Source organism: Lotus japonicus, chromosome 2 (genome assembly GCF_012489685.1).
Source record: "Lotus japonicus ecotype B-129 chromosome 2, LjGifu_v1.2".
Taxonomy (NCBI): Eukaryota; Viridiplantae; Streptophyta; class Magnoliopsida; order Fabales; family Fabaceae; genus Lotus; species Lotus japonicus.
The window spans coordinates 72,196,293-72,215,812 of NC_080042.1; the positions used below are offsets into that span (position 1 = coordinate 72,196,293).

The 19,520-nt window shown below is 35.1% G+C and overlaps 3 protein-coding genes across 5 annotated transcripts; 1 reads left to right on the forward strand and 2 right to left on the reverse strand.

Annotated features, from left to right (window-relative positions):
• Positions 1 to 1,101: 1,101 nt before the first annotated feature.
• Positions 1,102 to 2,983, reverse strand: LOC130739327 (ABC transporter E family member 2-like). 3 transcript variants are annotated; one of them, XM_057591593.1, is made up of 5 exons: positions 2,771 to 2,983; positions 2,215 to 2,522; positions 1,885 to 2,136; positions 1,543 to 1,773; positions 1,102 to 1,424 (listed from the first exon to the last, which is right to left on the reverse strand). In XM_057591593.1, the coding sequence occupies exons 2-5, from the start codon at positions 2,494 to 2,496 to the stop codon at positions 1,275 to 1,277; spliced, it is 915 nt and encodes a 304-aa protein (XP_057447576.1). In that variant the 5' UTR covers positions 2,497 to 2,522; positions 2,771 to 2,983; the 3' UTR covers positions 1,102 to 1,274. The 3 variants fall into 3 exon arrangements, with proteins under 3 accessions (XP_057447576.1, XP_057447578.1, XP_057447575.1); XM_057591595.1 differs by having other exon boundaries at positions 2,215 to 2,517; positions 2,771 to 2,979; XM_057591592.1 differs by having other exon boundaries at positions 2,215 to 2,527; positions 2,771 to 2,978.
• A 1,898-nt stretch (positions 2,984 to 4,881) lies between these two features.
• LOC130739328 (uncharacterized) lies at positions 4,882 to 13,120 on the reverse strand. The gene is made up of 8 exons (XM_057591596.1): positions 12,977 to 13,120; positions 12,665 to 12,793; positions 12,175 to 12,308; positions 11,318 to 11,495; positions 9,962 to 10,543; positions 8,721 to 8,900; positions 7,423 to 7,544; positions 4,882 to 6,963 (listed from the first exon to the last, which is right to left on the reverse strand). Exons 4-8 carry the CDS (start codon positions 11,324 to 11,326, stop codon positions 6,798 to 6,800), a joined length of 1,059 nt encoding a protein of 352 aa, XP_057447579.1. The 5' UTR covers positions 11,327 to 11,495; positions 12,175 to 12,308; positions 12,665 to 12,793; positions 12,977 to 13,120; the 3' UTR covers positions 4,882 to 6,797.
• A 2,984-nt stretch (positions 13,121 to 16,104) lies between these two features.
• On the forward strand, positions 16,105 to 19,242 carry LOC130739329 (uncharacterized; the record flags this gene model as incomplete). The annotated part of the gene is made up of 6 exons (XM_057591597.1): positions 16,105 to 16,304; positions 16,546 to 16,581; positions 16,852 to 17,053; positions 17,742 to 17,820; positions 18,041 to 18,158; positions 18,947 to 19,242. Coding segments are annotated over 6 exons (720 nt in total), but the record flags the coding sequence as incomplete, so codon positions are not given.
• Between the last annotated feature and the right edge of the window lie 278 nt (positions 19,243 to 19,520).

Genomic DNA, 19,520 nt, shown 5'->3' on the forward strand with positions numbered 1-19,520 from the left:
TCTTAACAAAAAACTGTTAAATATTGGATGGGAGTGGACGGAAAACCAAAAGTGCAAACGGAAGTTAACGTGGGGGACGTAAAGTGCTAATAAATTTTGTTAAGGACCAAAATCGCACGATTGAATAAAGTGGGGGACCAAAAGTGCAGTTAAGCCTACACTTAATTAGTATTCAAAGACATACTAACCTTCTGTCAAAATAAAACATTCTAACTTAATCAAGTAAATTTTAAACTAGATGAATGATTTACCAAACACACTCTATGTTGAGGGTGACCTTTAAAGATTTTATCATCTTTTTTTTTTCCAAAAACTAATACATTGGAGTGTGTTTCGTTAAGGCGAAATTTGAGATTATTTCTACAAATTGAAGGAAAGTCACCAAACCCGGGCCACATACTGACTTAATCCAACCTTTTAAATGTCCGTGATAATGATTGATTCCATTGTCTCTTTGCCTCACATAACATCCAAAAAAGTTAGTCTGCCAATGAGTGCCAATGAAAATGAAATCACTTAATACATTTGAATTCGGATTCAAGAAATTACAATGACATATATTTTTAAATTTGTATAAAATGAAATTAATGTTTTTTTATTTTAAACTAATGGTTTATTTTCTTCAATCACTACTTTGGTATTTTAACAAATTTGTAAAACAGAATCTAGCTGTTATTTACAATGATTGAAATTGAGATCGAATTCAACCAATGAAAAAAAAACGTTAGCTGCCACTTAAGACATGAGATCATCCAGCTCACTCCGTTGCACAAACATTGTTGTTTTAGATCTAATCAAACATTCTTATTCCAAGAGAAACTCAAAACGGAAATCATGTATATTTGATCTTAAATGGATAAAAAGTGATATGAGATCATCCACTCCGTGCCGCAGTTGCCCGACACCACTTTTACTCTCACTCTCACTCTCACTCTCACTCTCACTCTCAAACCTGAGGAGGAGGAGGAGGAAGAGGAATGAGAGGAGAAAGGGAGAGAAGGGGCTGAATCAGACGAAATAAATTTTGGAAACACCTACATTTGACTAAGATTGCCACATGGGCCGGTGGCTGAGCAAAAAATAGATCACATGCTCTTAAAATTTTTGAAGCAACGAAATGGGCTCAACATTTCCAGGAAAGCAAAATAGAAAGGAAGACATTACAAACCACAACTTGTCTATTGGGAGTTGATGCAGCAATAGCAGGAAAATAAAAGAAGTCTGTAAAACAAATGCAGCCCAGCAATATTAAATTTAACTACGATATTTCCAAGCTAAGTCTGTAAAACTGATGCACTTTCAGTGACTAGATTTGATACGAAATCTGGAATGCGAGTAATAACCAGCCCGAATTTATCAGGTTTGTTCCTTGATGGATCAGCTTCGATCGCTTCTAAATCTGATGCCAGTATCCCAACAAGATTCTGCAACGGTAGGCAGCAATGATCAGTACCACCACCACCACATAACACAAAAAAAATAAAATCAAAAATTTTGAAACATGCATGAATAGAAAGAAAGAAAAAAAAAAGAGAAACTTACGAAGAACATTTCATGTGGACTAGTTGCAACACAGCAAATTGAGGGTTTACCATCACAAAGAATAACTCTGTTGTCATGAAGGAGAAATGCCATGTAGGCAGAGGACTCAGCCACAACAGCGGCTTTCTTTGTATGAAGAAAAAAGCTCTTAATGACATCGGCAACATCATCAAAGTCATTAAAATGAGGAAGATATTGACTTGGCTCATCTATGAGATAGATATCTGCAGGCTGTATGTATATGTATGTATGATAGGGAAGGGAAGCAATGAATCAGAAAATCATGTTATGAAGGTAGGTATTAGCACTAAATTAAATGCAGAAACTAAGATATAATACTACCTTAAAGAGACAGAGACATATCTCAAGTCTATGCAACTGTTGAGGAGAAAGATTGGCAACTTGTTGGTCCATGAAGTGAGGGATAAGAAGTGGCTGCATAACATGTGATTCAAAGTGGGGATCAACAATATCATGAAACAAGTCTCTGACAATAGCTGAAGGAGGCAAAGGGTTAATGTTGTTCTGAGGCATGTATGAAACATTGAATTGAGGCATTTTGCCATCTACAAAGTCAGGCTTCAATTCACCAGCCTGAGTAATACAATTACAAACAAATGAATTAGACAGTTGAATAAATCTATATTATGTTATGATTAAATGAATACATACCAGCATCCTAATAAGTGTGGTCTTTCCTGTCCCCTTGAGACCCTGAATGACAATAATTTCAGATTTTGTAAATTCTCCATCATTGACATAAAGCGTGAAATCGCCTACAGTTTTGGTCATCCTTGGGTATTTGTATACTGCTGGAGCCTGCTCCTCCTCTTGCACTATTGTAATATTGTGTTGTTGGTTCTCATCGTTGTATACTGCTGGAGCCTCCTCCTCCTCCTCCTCTTTCACTGTTGTTGTAATATTGTGTTGTTGGTTCTCATCGTTGTTTCCCATACTTTTCTACGCTGATCTGATCTGATCTGATCTGATCGAGAGAATAAGAGTTAAAAAGAGGGTGTCGTGTGTATACTAAAAACCCTAAACATTTCTCGATCGTATTTCTAGGGTTGTTGGTTTAATCCATTAATGAATCGATAATCGACCTATCGTCCTATCAAAATATCTTCCATTTACACAAATTCCAGAAGTAAAACCAATTCAGAAACAAATCGGTGAAGCAAAAAAACAAAAGAGGAAATCGGTGAAGCAAATAACACAAAGGGAAAACCTTCTTAATCTCCGATCTGGCTTTGGTAACCTCCGATCTGGCTTTGATAACCTCCGATCTGGCTTCGATAACCTCCGATTCGCTACCACCGCACCGCAGAGAGAGAGAGAGATGATCAGGTTTTCTCAACCCGTCAAGGCAAGGGAGATGGAGATATTAGGATTTGTTTGGGTTTACTTTTCACACACATGACCATGGGCTGCATTTTATTTTCTTTTGGGCTCACTTTTCACACACCATTTCATTTAATCCTATTCAAAATTCCGATTTCAATTCCAAAGACAAAGAAATCCTTTAATTTTATAAATCGTATAAAACTGTTTCACTTTTATAAGTATCAAAGAAATAAAGATAAGATAAAAAAAAAAACAAATTACAATAGTTTGATCTACCTAAATTGTCAAATTAGTCCATGTGTTTGTAAGCGAGTTTAGTTTTAGTCCCTCTAAAAAAAATGAAATTTAGTGGCGGTCAAAAATCATCAATAGTTTGATCTATATTGTTTTTAGAAGATATGCATTTTTAAATATCTAGTTATCTACTTTTATTTTTTAATTAAGATAATATCACTATCACTTTAATTTGTTTGTTTGCATTTTGCCATCATGCAGGACCCACTCTAGGCCAATATTCTTCTTCATTGCTATATTGACAACATATAAGCAAGAACAACACAATGATTCTCTTTAACTAAGGTTTCGGGTTTGAGTCTTGTCGATGAAAAAAACTTTCGCCGGAAGAGTTAGTCTTACCTTGATGTGAATGTCCCTGACTCAAACAATATTATCTCCAAAAGATCACATATCAATATCAATATCAATATCAATATATATATATATATATATATTAGAACAGAAGAAGTTTATTCTCATTAAAAAAATTCCATATCATCAATCAATTATACAATCCATATCAATATCAATATATATTAAATAACTTCTCTTCTGTTGTATTATTTTATCTTGAAACCGAATTTTAAAATATTTGCTCTAATTATCAAAGATTTACCTATATTTTTTTTGACAAATAAGATTTACCATACTAGTTTATTTCCAAAACAAATCTTGAAACCGTTTTCATTATCTCTTTAAATTAGGAAAAGTCTCAAGCCTAATTTACTGCATATTTACAGGAATCCCTTATTTTTTCTTTTATTCTTTCTCATGATCTACAATATAAAAATAAAATATTTAGTGCTGAGATTACAATCTATTAAAATTTTACAAGATTTTCCTTAACTATCTAAGATACTAAATCAGTCATTTCTTCCCCTATATATCAACATATATTAGAAAAGAATTAGATAGCTTCTCTTCTGTTGACACGTGTTTCCTAATTCCAAAACAAATCTTGAAACCGAATTTTAAAATATTTGCCATAATTATCTAAGATTTAAACGAACTCGCATAATCATGTTCATGATTAATTGATGTATCAAATACAATGACATATTCCCCGAGCAACGCACGCGAAAAAAAACACTAGTATATTAGAAAAGAGAAAGGGTTAGAAGAGCAAATTGGTGACATGCCAACTCCTGCTGCATTCTGTTCCATGTGTCAAGACAAGGTTAATTCTCATAAAAAAAAATACACGTGTCATTCCATTAGACAACTTCTCTTATGTTGTGGGTTACACCAAAAAAAAGTCTTTGGCAAAAAATTCTAAATATTATGAAATAAAAAAATCAAATACCAAAAAGTGTGAAAATTTTGATATTTACCACAATAGGGTGTTTTTGGCCACATTGGTGTTGACGTGGCAGGTGGGGTGGAATTCGCCCCACCCCACGCAAATTCTTCACAAAAAATTTGATGAAGTCACAGATTTTGGCACCTTTTCCAGCGCACTAAATTTACCTCAAGCTAGGCGAGTTCAATGTCAAGTACGACTGATGTGATTGATGTTGGGAAACATGGTGACATAGAGGCGAATTCACTTTACAAAAAATTCAATTCAAACGAGGCGAATTTCTTATCTTCAAATGAGGCAAAAATAACACTAAATTCGCTTCAAATGAAGCATTTGAGTATTTAAAAAAATGAGTTGCTATCATTCATTTTGTATAATTACGTATAATATACAATTGTTCCGGTATGGAACTATCCTCTCGGGCTAATCAATTTAGAACGAAAGGAATGCAAAATAGACAAATGAAAAATGCGTGAAAATGTTAGATCCCCCACCGCCTGGGTGGTGTCTGTCTTTTATAGCTTGGTTTTGACCTGCTTGGGATCATGGGTTGCCCGGCCCAATAATTGTACAAATAATGGGAAGCTCAATACATCATAAAGCTGATACGCCCGTATCAATACACAAGCCCACAAGACACCAAGTCTTAAAAGCTTTAAGACGAAGTGTGTCTTCTGTTCAAGCCCACAAGTAATCAACTCACCCAACACTACACAAAGACTAACAAGTAATTGACACGCCCAAAATGTGCAAAGGAAATAATGGGCACACAGGCTCCAAAATTAAAATTTTAAAAGGCATAAAAAAGCTAAGTAGTCATTCCTTTGTCATTTCAACTTTGTTGTTACTTCTTGATCTTTGTGTAGCGCGTGCAAGTTGACCCAAATCGTCTCTTTGCATCAATCATAGCCTCACTTTGTCATTACCATGATTAATTTTCTCTTTCTCTAAACCATGATCACAACCTGCTCTCATAATACCACAAGTAATAATGCACAATACTTTGAAACTTGAACAAAATAAAAGTTGAAGAATTAAATATAAATCAATAACATGGAACACACTTACTTCACATCGCTTGCACATTCATCCATGCTCTCAGTGTAGTGTATCCTTTGTGAGATGAACTTTATCATAAAAAACAATATTGTTTAATATCGCCCCACAATCTTATCATTTTTCTATCAACTATTCTTTGAATCATAAGGCCTTTGCATTTTTGACTTAGTCAAAATTCACATTTTGATCTTAGTCATAATCTGATCAGACTTTCACTATCTGATACAGTTAGGTGCTTGCGTGGAGACTTTGTGCTTGAATTGGGTAAGCTTAAACCAATCAAGGTTGTGCTTATGAATTCGTGGTCAACTGCTCTCGTTTTAAGAGTCTTACTCAATTGTCTGACATCGCCCAATTGATAGACCTAAGTTGGAAAAATGACGAACATGCTTGTTCAAGCAATGTTTTAAAAATTTATGCCTCGTTAAAACTCTCCCGCCCGGGGTAGAGAAAAGAGTTCACGCCCGTTGTTCTTTTCTTTTTCTGTACATAATGTTGTATGCTTTGACTGTTTTTAGTCAACTCATCATCTGTCAACTCATCATCTTGTTAGCAAAGATAAAATATAATATAACACATTGACAATATCAAAACTAGATGTTCCCATTCATGACAATTTTTCAATTTAATTGAATTTTCCTTCTTACAACTGGCCAAATTGTAAAAAGAAAGAACAATTAAATTGAAGGGTAACTCTGTACATTGCGTTGGTAAGTTTGCAAGCATTAATCTGCTATCTCTTTTATTCACTTAAGTTTCTCACTTCCCACTACTTGAGTAGTAATACAGTTTGAGGAACAAAATAATCACCTCCTCTATTTAAAACCGCAGCTTACCACTAATCCATCTTCACATATAATAACACTCAGTGGGTGGACTAAATTAATTTCATAAGATAGTTACTCTAATCACTTTAAAATGGATATAGAAAATTATTAACAAACCACTCCACCCAATGTTTTAATTTTCCCGCCCAAGTAAGAAATTAAAAATTGCAATAACAAAACATAATCCTAATACTTGCACTCACTTGAAAAGCATACACTTGCATTCTTTCAAAGAAGAATTTCGACACAGGAGCAGTTCAAGCATATATATACAAGCATCATGTGTGTCACAAACTCATCATGTAAATGTAACTCGAGAAAAAGAACATGTTTTAAGCACAGATCTTTCAAAAACAGTATTAGAATAAAGATCCTTCAATCAATAAAGAATTAACCCTAAAAGAAATAGAGTCAAAAAAAAACCTGATTTACGGATAGCATGAAGCAAATCAACTCTGCCATAAAGGAGCTGATAGGCGAATCGACCTATGGTTTAAGGCGGCCAAATCTCGCAACACACATTCTTTAGAAGGAAGCGATAGATTGGTACACCAGTCATGGCGTTTCAGGCATTTCACCTCTCCGTATAAGGACTTACCATGACAATTCTTATTCCTGTACTTTTCAACACAAGGTTAAGGCAAAATATGATATTGATTTAATGTGCAAAAACAAAGATTTTGCAGCTCAATCACGTTTACTAGATATACTCCATTCTTTTCAAGATGAACATATGGGCTTTCTTAAAGTTTGTCAACTGGCCTTGGAAAATAACAAATGCTTCACTTTCAAAGAACACTAAGTCCGAATACGAAATGCCAGAATCGCTTGTAGTTAAAGTCATTAATGAAAGAGATTCAGTTTCGAATAAATCATCACATTGCATAGTAGTGGAATCATATTTAAACACTGTTAATTTTACTCTTTGAAACATTACCAATCCAAGCAAAATATTCAACAACAATCAGTTTAAACTCAACCACAAATTATAGGAGTTTAGCAAGTAATAGCACAAACATTCCCAAAAGGCCAAGATTATGCATGAACATATAACATGAGTGAGTTTGAGGGTACCACTTCCAAGGATATGTAGGGGGGTCCATGCAGTAGGAATGGATTCTTCGAGTCCAACAAACATTGCAAGTCTCAATGAGATCATCAGGGCCCCGAGTACGACAAACTACACAAGCGCCATCCTGTGACGATTGTAAAGGCAAAACACAAACAATGTGTCAGTGATGCTAAATGTGCATAAACTTCCAGCAAAAAAGTAGATAATACTGAATTATTCGAACATAGTTGACGAAAATATAAGAAGCCACAGTTCTTGCAGATTTATTAAGCAGTTTTGCACACGATCTCCACAATTGAAGATACTTTTTTATTGTAAGATTGCTAGAAAGTGGTAGATTTTGTTTTTAGGGGGCTATGAGATAATCTTAGATATTTGAGAGCCTCCATTGGAAAGTCACAGGTACTCTCGGTTCTTCCCTTCTCTGTGGAGAGATGAACAATGCATTTAGGGGAATTATCCCAAAGATTGGCCATTCACAACAATAAAAGAAAATAATCATCTTTTTTCAGATATCTTATCATAAACAAATTAACAAGATATATCAATGGTTTCATATTATACTTCTAACATATCTTTCTCGGGATTCTTACTGGTACATTTATCAACATAATCAACCACACGCTAATAGCCCATTAAAGTTCAATATACAGGTAATAAGCTTCACAGATCATGGGGATCATAAACTACACGGTAAGGCATAATTCAGCAAACATTATCAAAGTGGAATCCTACGTTACCAAACCATGTCCAAGATATCACAAGGCTTTTAGAGAGAATGCCCAGAACAGGCAAGCCAAATCACTAACAAAAAATATTCTCAGTGAAAAAGAAGTTGCCAGCTCATGTATCATTATATTTTTCAGGCAGAAAGATTTCCTTCATTTCAAACTAATGGTAGTTGCAAACTTGCAATCAATCAAACTGCGACAAATATGAGCCATCCAAGTTAAGCAAAAGAGTAAGCGAGTCATGTTAAATTCTTCAAGATAGTACGGCTCACATTAAAGGCTTTCGGTAATTCAGAAGCACAATACTAAATAACTTAATAGTAATCAAAATGTCAGGAACATAAAAATTCCAAAATATAAAACTCTACAGTATTTTATAGTAACAAAACACAAGGCAGCTTCTCATTCTAAACCATACATAGTATGCACTGTGTCTAGAAGTAGCTAGAGATAGCCACAAGAAAGAAATAGCTAGAGATGCTGCTACTTTGATTTCAACTAATATGAAAATAGAAAGAAAACAAGACCTACATAGCACACCAATGAATATATTTAATGGACAAGCATACCTCAAAGCTATTATCTGGTAATTCTTGATCCATGGAGATAAAAGTAACTGAGGCCAAATTGTCACATGGGACTGTCTGGGAGTTTAATTCTTTATCAGCTGTGGCTGCATGCTCAACTATCTTGTACCACGCAAAACTGGCCTTGCACAGAGGGCAGGTTGATATTTTTCCCATTGAGATCTATAAATATAGAAAACCATTATGAAAATGAAAGAAACATTCAAATGACAATTACAGAGTGAAGCTCTACAGGACAAACAATTCTACATAGTCCATTCAACGTTCAACATGAAAACCACGAGTTATTGCATGAGAAAATTAAAACAACAAGAAATACTACAACAAAAACCTTTTACTTAAAATAAAGAAAAATGTAACAACATCCTCTTATAGTTGAAGATAATAAGATATAACAGAATGAGAAGCCCGTGTTTTATTTTTATGACCACCAGACTTCTAATCAGTGTGTCTACTTACCACTTTTATCTATCCATACTACAAAATTGTTAACACAAAAAGTTAGTAACTCTTCACAGATCATATTACATGGACTTCATAGACTTACCATTGCCTATATAGAAAAAAAAGAAAGTAAAACGATTTATTATTAAAGATTCTGACCCATTCGACCTTTATTTAAGTCTTTTTTTGTTAACCATACTCTCTATTCTCTAGGTTTATCCAATTCAGTGTTTCTTAGTGAGTCGCGATGCGAATAAATGATCTATGTACATATATTTTAATCTTATCTGTATAGTAAATTTTGTACCAGAGCTGAAATAATTTAATATGCAAACAAATTGAGCGTCACGGCATTGTGCCATCAATCTTGCAAAGAGAATTCAAGAAGTAATTTGAATACTGATGCCACAGATAATTAAATTCTTCAAATATAATTTTTTGAAATCATCAAAGTTGAAGGGGGAATTTTTAGAACCTTAGGATGAATAACATTTATACATAGTTACATACACTTGCATATTGGTTGAATTAAAAAAAAAAAAAAAGATGCAACAATGTCAATTAGGTGGCTCTTTAAATTGCCAATGAGACATCAGAGACGAAATTAGTATTGGTTGAACAAATTGGTCAGAATTTAAAACACTCTAGAACACAACTTTGAAATCAATTCAAAAGAAAATGGCAAGCAGCAAAGACTTCTATACTAATCATTAATCAATGAATAGATTTTTATCTCAAGACTGACAAAAAAAACTAGAAAAGAAAGAGAAAAGGCATACCCTTTGATGAGCCCATTTCTGGATGCATGTCAAACAAAACGTATGTTCACATGGCAAAACCCCCAATGTTGAACTGAAATCTTCAAAACATATAACACATGACCACTCATTTGAAATAGGAGAGCCAGCAACATTATCAACCTGATCACCATCAATGAACTTTCCATCACTGGAACATAAATCTATTGATGTTTGTTCCACAGTTTGGGGATCTTCTATTTGATTTGAATCTGTGATCTGTTCGATGCCATCTGAACTTCCATTCATCGCTCTATTTTGATTGCATAATCTAGCATCAGGTCCTGAACTATTTTCTTGAAGATCGTTAACATCAACACCACCAGAAAGGCTAGAGGTAGCTGCAGCTTCAGTGTGTAATCTATCTCTATCCATTCTGCAAAGCCGGTCATCTGGGCTTAAATCCAAAATTACAGGATCCGACACCACTTCATCAACAACCTTTTTCACAAACTTTTTTTCCTTGCGAGAAGGTCCAGCTGCAGTACTAACTTCATTATCACAGGAAATATTTCTTTTTACCTTCTTTAGCCGTCTAGATGAGTGCAAACTTGTCTCCTCGTACTTAAAAATGGAAAATTAGGATAAAGTAAGAATGACAGACATTCCAGAAGAAAGGAAACTTACTTTATGACTCATTTACTTGGTGTGCCAATCTAGCATATTGCGTCAAAAGGTATTTAAGCCCCCTTATATGGATAGGTTTAAAACAATTTTCACTTACGATTGTGTAATTGCACTGAAAACACACATGCAATGTATTTAAACATAATGCTATTTTCAAAAATATAGTATGTGCAAGTACTTTGAAGCACCTGGAATGAGGAAAAGGATTAAAAGATTGTCAAAACAGTTCTTTCAGATATACAGCTAGTTTATATTGTTCAGTATGTTGCATTAGCTCCTTAAAAGTACCTTCATACTTATGGCAAGCATATGACATACTTTTCTTTAGTTGAGCACTTCAGGGAGAAAACACTACATGGTAAAGTATTTGTGAGAAAAGCAATCATGCACACAACAAATAGACAGATGTCATGAACTAGTTATACCATATATGTCAAAGAAGTACTTCCTTAATCTATGCATTAGTAATGTAACTAGAAACCTGAGCTGGTACCATGAGAAAACATTAGATTCGAATGGAACACCTATGGCACGTAAATAACAATTTGAGTTAATGATTAAGAATCGACTGTTAATATATGATACTTGTGGCCAACTCAGAAAATGATGCAATGTGTTTATGAATCAAAGCATGCGAACACAGAAAATGTACATCATAAAGATTAAAAACGAGCAAGAGGAGAACAGAGACAGCAGAGGGCCTATTGTTACCTTTTTCATTAAACAAGAATCTTCCAAAACATAACTGGGAGCTCCAAAACTGATGACTGTATTTTGCCTTTCAGACTCAATATCACATAACCCATCACTAACCACTTTATTCTTTATCCAGCTGTTCGGTCCAAAGGAGGCTGGAACTTCCAGTAACAATGGCCCTACTTCTTGTCCACTGAAGATAACAACAATACTAATAAGTGATCATAAGAACAAGTGTTCTCCAAATTTTACTGCATCGCAGATTATAGGGAAGGGAAGTAACTAGTAACCAGAAATCCTACATAATCAAGTTATAGGGAAGGGAAGTAATTCTCCAAGTTTAAACTTGGTTAGAGATTGTTATTCTGTTAACCTTTCTGTTACATCATACATTCATACATCAGCTAAATAAGTGTGCACATACTCATCTTACAATGCAATTCAGTTATCGTTCAGTTCAGATTACACTTCAATCTTTCTTACTCATCAGTCATCACTAATACCTTTAAAGCCTAAAGATTGGTTATGTACAGTAAATTTTAGGTTAAGCCACAACACAGCTTAAAGCAAACCTTGCCAAATCAAATTGATCAAATTTAAATATTTTTCAAAAGTTATTCTAATTCATAAAAAGGTAAGTTCTCATCTTGTTTTCTTTTTTCTTTCAAAACCCAATGCACTCTGGCATAACTCCACTAGGAAAAAGTTGACTCTTGTTAATGAAAAAAAACCAATGCTCATAGAGTTTTGAAATTTTTTAATAGGCCCTGTGACCTCGAATCAGATTAGTGGGGGTTTAACATGATTTCTAGAAAACAAAATTCTCAATTCAAAAAAATAGACAGAAAGACTGAAATAAACAACAAACTCACCTTTGCAAGGTATAAGAATCTATTGGTAGGCGCTTTCCTTCCCTTATGCAATCTTCAATCCAGCGATGGTTGACTACAGGTATGCTAAGCCTTCTGGCAATATCATATTTCTTTCCTTCAAACTTCTAACACACCTGACCAGTCCAACATGAAATATTTTACATCATAAACAGAATAAGGACACAAAGGGCATTAATCTTGGTACCACCCCTTCACATTCTTATAAGTTATACCGTCCCCCATTTTGCATTTTTCCACAAACATGATTGCCAAAGGTATGGTTTTGTATTCCGCAATCTTAAATGCGGTATGTAATTCTTTCCCGCAAACATAAGTGCGGTAAATTTGAGCAGTAAGAGAATGTGTGAGGATGGTACCAAAACTAATGCCCAGACTCAAATGCGATAACACGATCTACTCAGTAGAACTATAAGTTAGTTCAATTCTTCACCGAAAAAAAGGAACTTGAAGATAAAAATGAAAAACTCACGAGGTGGGTTATTGATTTGGACATGGAGCCGATGTAACTGCCGCCGGCATAGTTAATCAGCTTGATGAGATTGAACCGCTCCAATCCATGGTAGCCGGTGACCGTCGCCACAATCTTTAATCGGACAAGCTGTAAATTCAGAAAAATTCAATAGAAAACGGTGTCAGATGTGAGAATTGGGGGCAGATCGGAGCTAAAATTATCAGAAATCGCGATGAACGGAACCCTAGCACAAAGAATTATGATCATTTTGTTGGTGAGCTAAATCATCAGAAATCGCAATGAATCGGAACCCTAAGAAGGGAGAGAGACCGTGAGATTGAGTAGGTTGAGGAAGTGTGTGGTCTACATTTTCTTCTTCGGCTTCCATGGCAGTCTTCAGAGTGCAGAGAGTGTTTGCGGGAAATGTGAAAATTTTGAATTTTCGAAGCAAAACCCCACGAGGACTTCTCTATTTATAAAGAAAATCAGAAATGCTCTGGTTAATCCAATCCAAACCGAATATTTATAAATATATACAATTTTATTTATACATATATCATTTAAAAAATTACTACATGTTTATATTCTAATGTGTTTGTATATTTATTAGTCTCACTATGATGTGGATGTTCCCGACTCGTACAAGATTGCCTCCGAAGAAGGACATCTGTCTTACAAAAAAAAAGATAGGGCGGTGGTCAGAATGAAGACGCCAAGTTCTCCATATTAGCCTCTGAAATCCCATTCGCCAAGCAACATCAACTAGAGCTCTATCTAGTCGGTTGTAAAGAGAGGCTTGTTACTGGTTCTGCTGTACCCAAGTAAACTTGCAAGTGATTGCTCCAAGGTCCATAAGGGAACAAGAATTCAAGGTATCTAAGAAACTTTGAGCCTAGTTAATAAAGGAGGAACCCCTCATTACCTCAGAGAAATAAGAAACATCATTGAAGTCATCAATTTAGCACCAAAGGGAATGCACCCTCCCTCGAATAGTACAAAGGTAGCACCAAACAAACACTCTAGCAGCTGAGATTGGGCTCACATAAATAGCACTAAGAGACCATTTATGCTCTTGGGTTTTCTAAGACCGTAACACATTAAGGGTGAGTATCCACCATTGTAGCCAAGTTAGCCAATGAATCCTTAATGAGCACCTAAACTCTTCCAACATGACCCCTAGCTTCAGCAATAGAGATAGGCTTATAACGAAGGACCTTCCAAAACTTCTCCACCTTACCAAACATGTAGCAAGTTTCAACCATAACTACAACAGACGGTTGGAACTTTTCCAACAGGTTCTTCTTACATCTTCTTGAGGCACTACTAGCAGTACCTCTAACATTCCATGAAATGTTTGAGAAACTTTCAAAACCAATCATTGACATGGATAGGAAATAGAGGGTAAAGCTCTACTAGCTAGTTTCCTTCCCTAAAATGGGGTATGTATGGAAGACATCCTTGATAGGTGGTTCTGTATCAACATGCCCATTAGCACTCACAACATCTTGTGCACATACATGTTGCACATAGAAAGAAAAAGAGTCCCTCAGCAGCGTATCCATCGGCTTAACCCCCATAAAGGGTATCCTAGAAGAAGGTTTCAGGCGAGTAGGCTTTGAGGAGGAAGACATTGTTGCTACTTGGCCAAATGAGGACGCAATAGTCATTGAGAGGTTCTGGGGATGTAGAAAATGGCTGGTAAACTCCTGAGCTTGCTCTGTGATGAAAGAATTTTTACCACTCTACTCTCGAATCCCTCAAGACTCAATTATAGTATAGTAAAGAGTTTTGTCGTATCCATAGAGAATTACTTACAAAAATATCGTTATCCAGTTAGATTACTCAAGCAATGAGTGTTTTCAAAAGATTGATGATTGTTTAGTAACCAAATGCACTTGTAACATAAAACAAAGATTGGATATCAAGATGAAAAAATTGTTGGTATTGGAGTTACCATTTAACTACTCATCATCCTATGATACTATATGCAAATTCATTTATATCCATGATTCATCTAAACAATTCCTACCATATTTCATTGATTCCTCATATAAGTGGATATCTATAACTTACTTTCCTAAACATTGATTCCTCACATGTATAGAAAAACTAAGTTATCTTTAAGCTAAGGTGTTTAAGTGATTAATAAAGCCTAATCCCATGCCTATACATTAGGTTTATTAGATGGTTAATCCGAGGTCTGACTATAGATGTTGTAGATTTCGCTCTTACGTCGAATCAAGAAATATATTCCAGGTGCGCAACTAAAACATATCATTAAGAACAAGAGAAAATCATTGAATCATGAGATAGAAACAACATTTTCATATAGAAACCAAGAAGAATACTACATAGTTAATGGCTATATCCAAAATCCAACAAAAGAAACTTAGCAACCCATGACCATGGATTGCTTCAAGATTACAAGAGAAGAACTAAGAGAATAATGAAGATCTATGAAGTTCTTGAACCGCTTCCAGCTCTTTGGATGATCAAGAATCCTCCCTCTAAGGCCTCCTTTAAGTTTTGGTTGAAGCTCTCTCCAAGATCCCCAAGTTCTGATATGTTTTTCACTTAAAAACTGAGTTTTATATAAAATACTGCTAGAACGCCGTTGAGCGCCAATGTTTTTTTAAAATAAGGGTTTTCTAACCACGTCTAAGTGCTTAGTGTCGACCTTCTCCAGAATCTTCATTTTCACTAGTGCTTAGTACCACACCATTCTTAAATCATTAATTTGCATTATAACTTGGATTTTTCTTGGATTTTCTTTCCTAAAACAAAACTCGAAATTAATAACACAAATTAAGCATATTTTAACTACAAACTACATATTAACAAATACAAACCAAAAAACGGTTAATCTAATAGAAACTTCTCATGCTTCACATAAAATAAGTGCCTAGATTGCAACGGAAACTGACACTTATCACTCAGGTACGTGTTCCTTACGCTGCGTCTTTCTCAAAACGTGATTACCCTTGGCTGCCGCAACAGGAAACGTATTGGGGGAAACGTATCGGGACACGAAAGAAAAAGAGAAAATCTAAGGAAAAACGTAAGAAAATATGAAAGTGAGGAAAAACGTATACGCAATCGATGAATAATTAATTTTTAAAAAATAATGAATTTAATACATGTTCATTGTATCGCCATCAATAAAGGTTATTTTAAATATTTTATTTTTGTAAAATCTACATTTTAATTGTTAAAAAATATTTTTCTCAAGTATTTTACAGGTTAAAACATTAGTGAAATAGAATATAAACGATAAATTATGTGGTAACCATCACTAGCTTATTGAATAAAGCTGTTACATAAGGAAGTTTTCACTTGAGTGTGATGATTGTTTTCCTGATGGTCCCCCTTAGAAGCGACCCTACATAGATAAGAACGTGGTAGGTGGTACTATAAAATACGAGGTGGTTCTTCTTCTCAGTTCTCACAGTTCATCTTGACACAATCATGGCATCATCAATATCCACATCAACAAGGTCTTGTATCATGCTCTTGTCTCTCTGGTCTTCTTCTACTTGCTGAGTTCATCGGATTCTGTCGTGCACGCAAGGTTCCTGTCCCGTTTAACAAAACCAGACCCAAATAATGCTGCCTCCACCGCTCGTTGGTTGGTCTCCCTCAATTCCTGGGGCGTCCTGAAGTACTCTCTCTTTCTCTCTTGATTTCTTAACTGATTTTGACTAGAATTCCTTTCTCATGACTTCTTAACTGATTTTGAGTTTGGTCAAATTCAGTTTGAGAGAATGAATTTGTGTTTGGAATTGATATTGATTTTTGTTTGCTGTTGAAATAATTGGAATTGGTGTTCTGAAAGTAAGCTATTTGATTAGTTTTATACTCCATGTTGCTCAAGTCTTTTTTTTTTCTTTATTTCTTTGCAGTACTATCTCAATTGATTTGGGAGGAGCACCCTTTGGGTAAGCATTTCCAACTTTTATTATTATTTGATATCTTTAGCCTTCTAAGCATGTTCAAGCTGAATCAGAATACAACTCTCTTCAAACTGAATCAATAATACCTGAGGTTTACTTACTCTTGGGAGAAAAAAAAGCTAGTTATAGGATTTTGTGTTACATGCTCACATAATGGTTCAGGCCAATGAAGTATAAATGTTATCAAGATAATACTAATGTTATATACTCTTTTTTTCTTTATTTTATAGTAAAATTAGATTTATCTATATGCAGGAATGTGGTGTCATTTAGTGATGGGTTGCCTAAAGATGGCAGTGGCATCCCATACTTTTACTTGACAGCTCTAGATCCTACAGCGAGAAACGCATTCAAAGATCAAAGAGCTTCATTCACAGTGAGTGAATACCCCCTTGGGACCTGTGGCATGATAGACCCAGAGAATCCAACTTGCTCAAAAATTACTTTAACGGGGAAGGTGAGTGAAAAAATGAATCCTATTGTATGCAGTATGTGTGATCACAATGTTTTTCCTTCACTAGTCTCCATCCTGTTGTTCGCACTATATTATGTGCTAAACGCTCTATTCCTTTTGGCTTGGTATATGGTGTCCTAATTTGTAAGAAAAACAATTTCACTGTGTTATTATCCCACACATGGTGTAATACTTTTTATATTTATAACCTGAGCAATGCTACCCTAAAGGTTCTGTCTCAAGTTGTCCCAAATCCCCTGCCTGTGGAGGATTTTCTCAAACGACAACGCCAAAGAATGATATAATACTGAACATGCTTCGCTTTTCACATATATACTGTTTTACTGATTGTCTCACAATTTTCAAGTTATCTTTGAATTTGAAAAGTTAACAGCACAACAAGAAGTCAGGTATAGATGGTGAAGCACTTTTCTGAACTTGTGTATATCATACCATAAATATCTCCTTCATATATGTGTGAGTTTGGTGAAAGTAACTCCATAAGCATATAAAAAAAAGTTTCTTTTTTACCCGATTCAAATTTTAGGGAATGAGAAGTCTATTGATCTGTTAGTTCTGCAGAATACCTTTTACTTTAAGAAAAAGGGAAATCTTAAAGAAAATGCTCCTGGTTTTCTCTACTAATTAACGTCGGGAATTGGGATTTGACTACTCTTCCTTTGTGTTTCAGCTGAAATTGGTTGATGAAAAGTCCGAGGAGGCTGAATTTGCTAAAAATGCCTTGTTTTCCAAGCATCCAGAGATGAAAGGTACAACAATAACCAAACCTTTTCTTAAAAGTAAGATTGGCTATATGAATCGAACCATACATAATTGCCCAAAAATTGTTGAATTAGAAGCATTTATTCTTTAATTTCCCATGCCAATCTTTGCAAACCTTCAAATTCAATTACCACATTTCTCATTATGTATATCAGTTGCTAGAATCTGATTTGCTGCTATTTCCTCCCCTCCTATAATGTTTAACAGGCTGGCCTCAGGATCACGACTTTCAAGTCTTCAAGTTGGAAATTGAAGATATATTTTTAATTGATTGGTTTGGTGGTCCAAAACCTCTCACAGTGGAACAGTACCTTCATCCCCACATGTAAGTATTACACCAATAATAGTATACTGGAAATGGCATTGACATAGCATGACACCCCCTGGGGGTAAAAACCCTTGTACTGCTGGAAGTGTTGGAAATTAATGAAATTAGTATCATTTCTAAACTTCTCATTTGCATATATTTGTTGGGATTTGAATCTTTTCTTGCTCTCAAATAACAGCCTTGTTGGAAAGAAAAAGGTAATCCTTCTATCATACAAATACTAACCATGATCTGTTATAAAATTTACCGGTTATGTAAAAAATATACTTGCCTTCCTCTCTGAAGTATAATCAGATATTGTCATTCAAAAATAAAAGAGGACCTTTGGCTAATTCATGTTTGCTTCTCAACTCAATCCTATCATGGATATATGAAATGATGAAACAACTTGGTTTTTGCTCTAGAAGGGTCTAGTGACCTAACAAGGGTTACATACCAACGCATAAATGGAGAAGCAGAATTTTGTTTTGTAGCGTTAAGTTTGATGTGGATTGGGGTTGAACTCAGCGAGTATCCAAATACACACATAATTCATACAAAATATCAATATGCCTATGTGACACATAATCATGAGAGAATCTCCACAATGCATTATCCTGATAATGAAAATCAAGGGGATTTGCAATTAAATGCACCATACAACATCCCCAACTCAATGGGGAATACAACCACCTGAAATTGTATAATCTATATCTCTAGGTAGATTAGTTTGGTCCTTTCTTATCTTCCTCTATCTTCTAGCTAATTACTCTGTTGATAGTTGGAGGAGTGTCTTCTGTTTGTAGGTATCATGCCCTTACTCGTGGAAGAGGAGCTAGCTCAAACCAGAGTTCAAACTGGAGAAGCTTCATTTCGGGCTTGCTCTTCTAATTCATACTCCTGTGGTGTGCTAGTATTTGTAAAAAAATGCACTATTACATCCCATTTTATGTAAAGATGGAGACAGATTTGAATTGATCATTCTGATTATGTGCCCCCATATAAAAGCTCGGCTTCTTTGTATCGAATTGTGATGAAATGTACCTATGGCGTGATATACTTAAATAATTGACAGTATGTTGGAATGAAATGTTGAAAAGCATGTCTAATTGTCTGCAAGACTACAACCACAATATAGCAGAGGAAACAGCATTCATTGTAATTGTAGATAATATGAGGCAAAATATAAGAGCATGCTTCTACAACGCCTTATTGGGAATGGTGGCTATTAAACGTCATCAACTTTAACATGCACAATGTGTTAACGGCCAAACATAGATAGGGACTACTATGACCGACGTCAACACTTTTAAGGTTTTTTTGAACCATTTCTTAGTTCAAGGGACTACTATGACCGGCCCCAACATTATTAGGGACCGG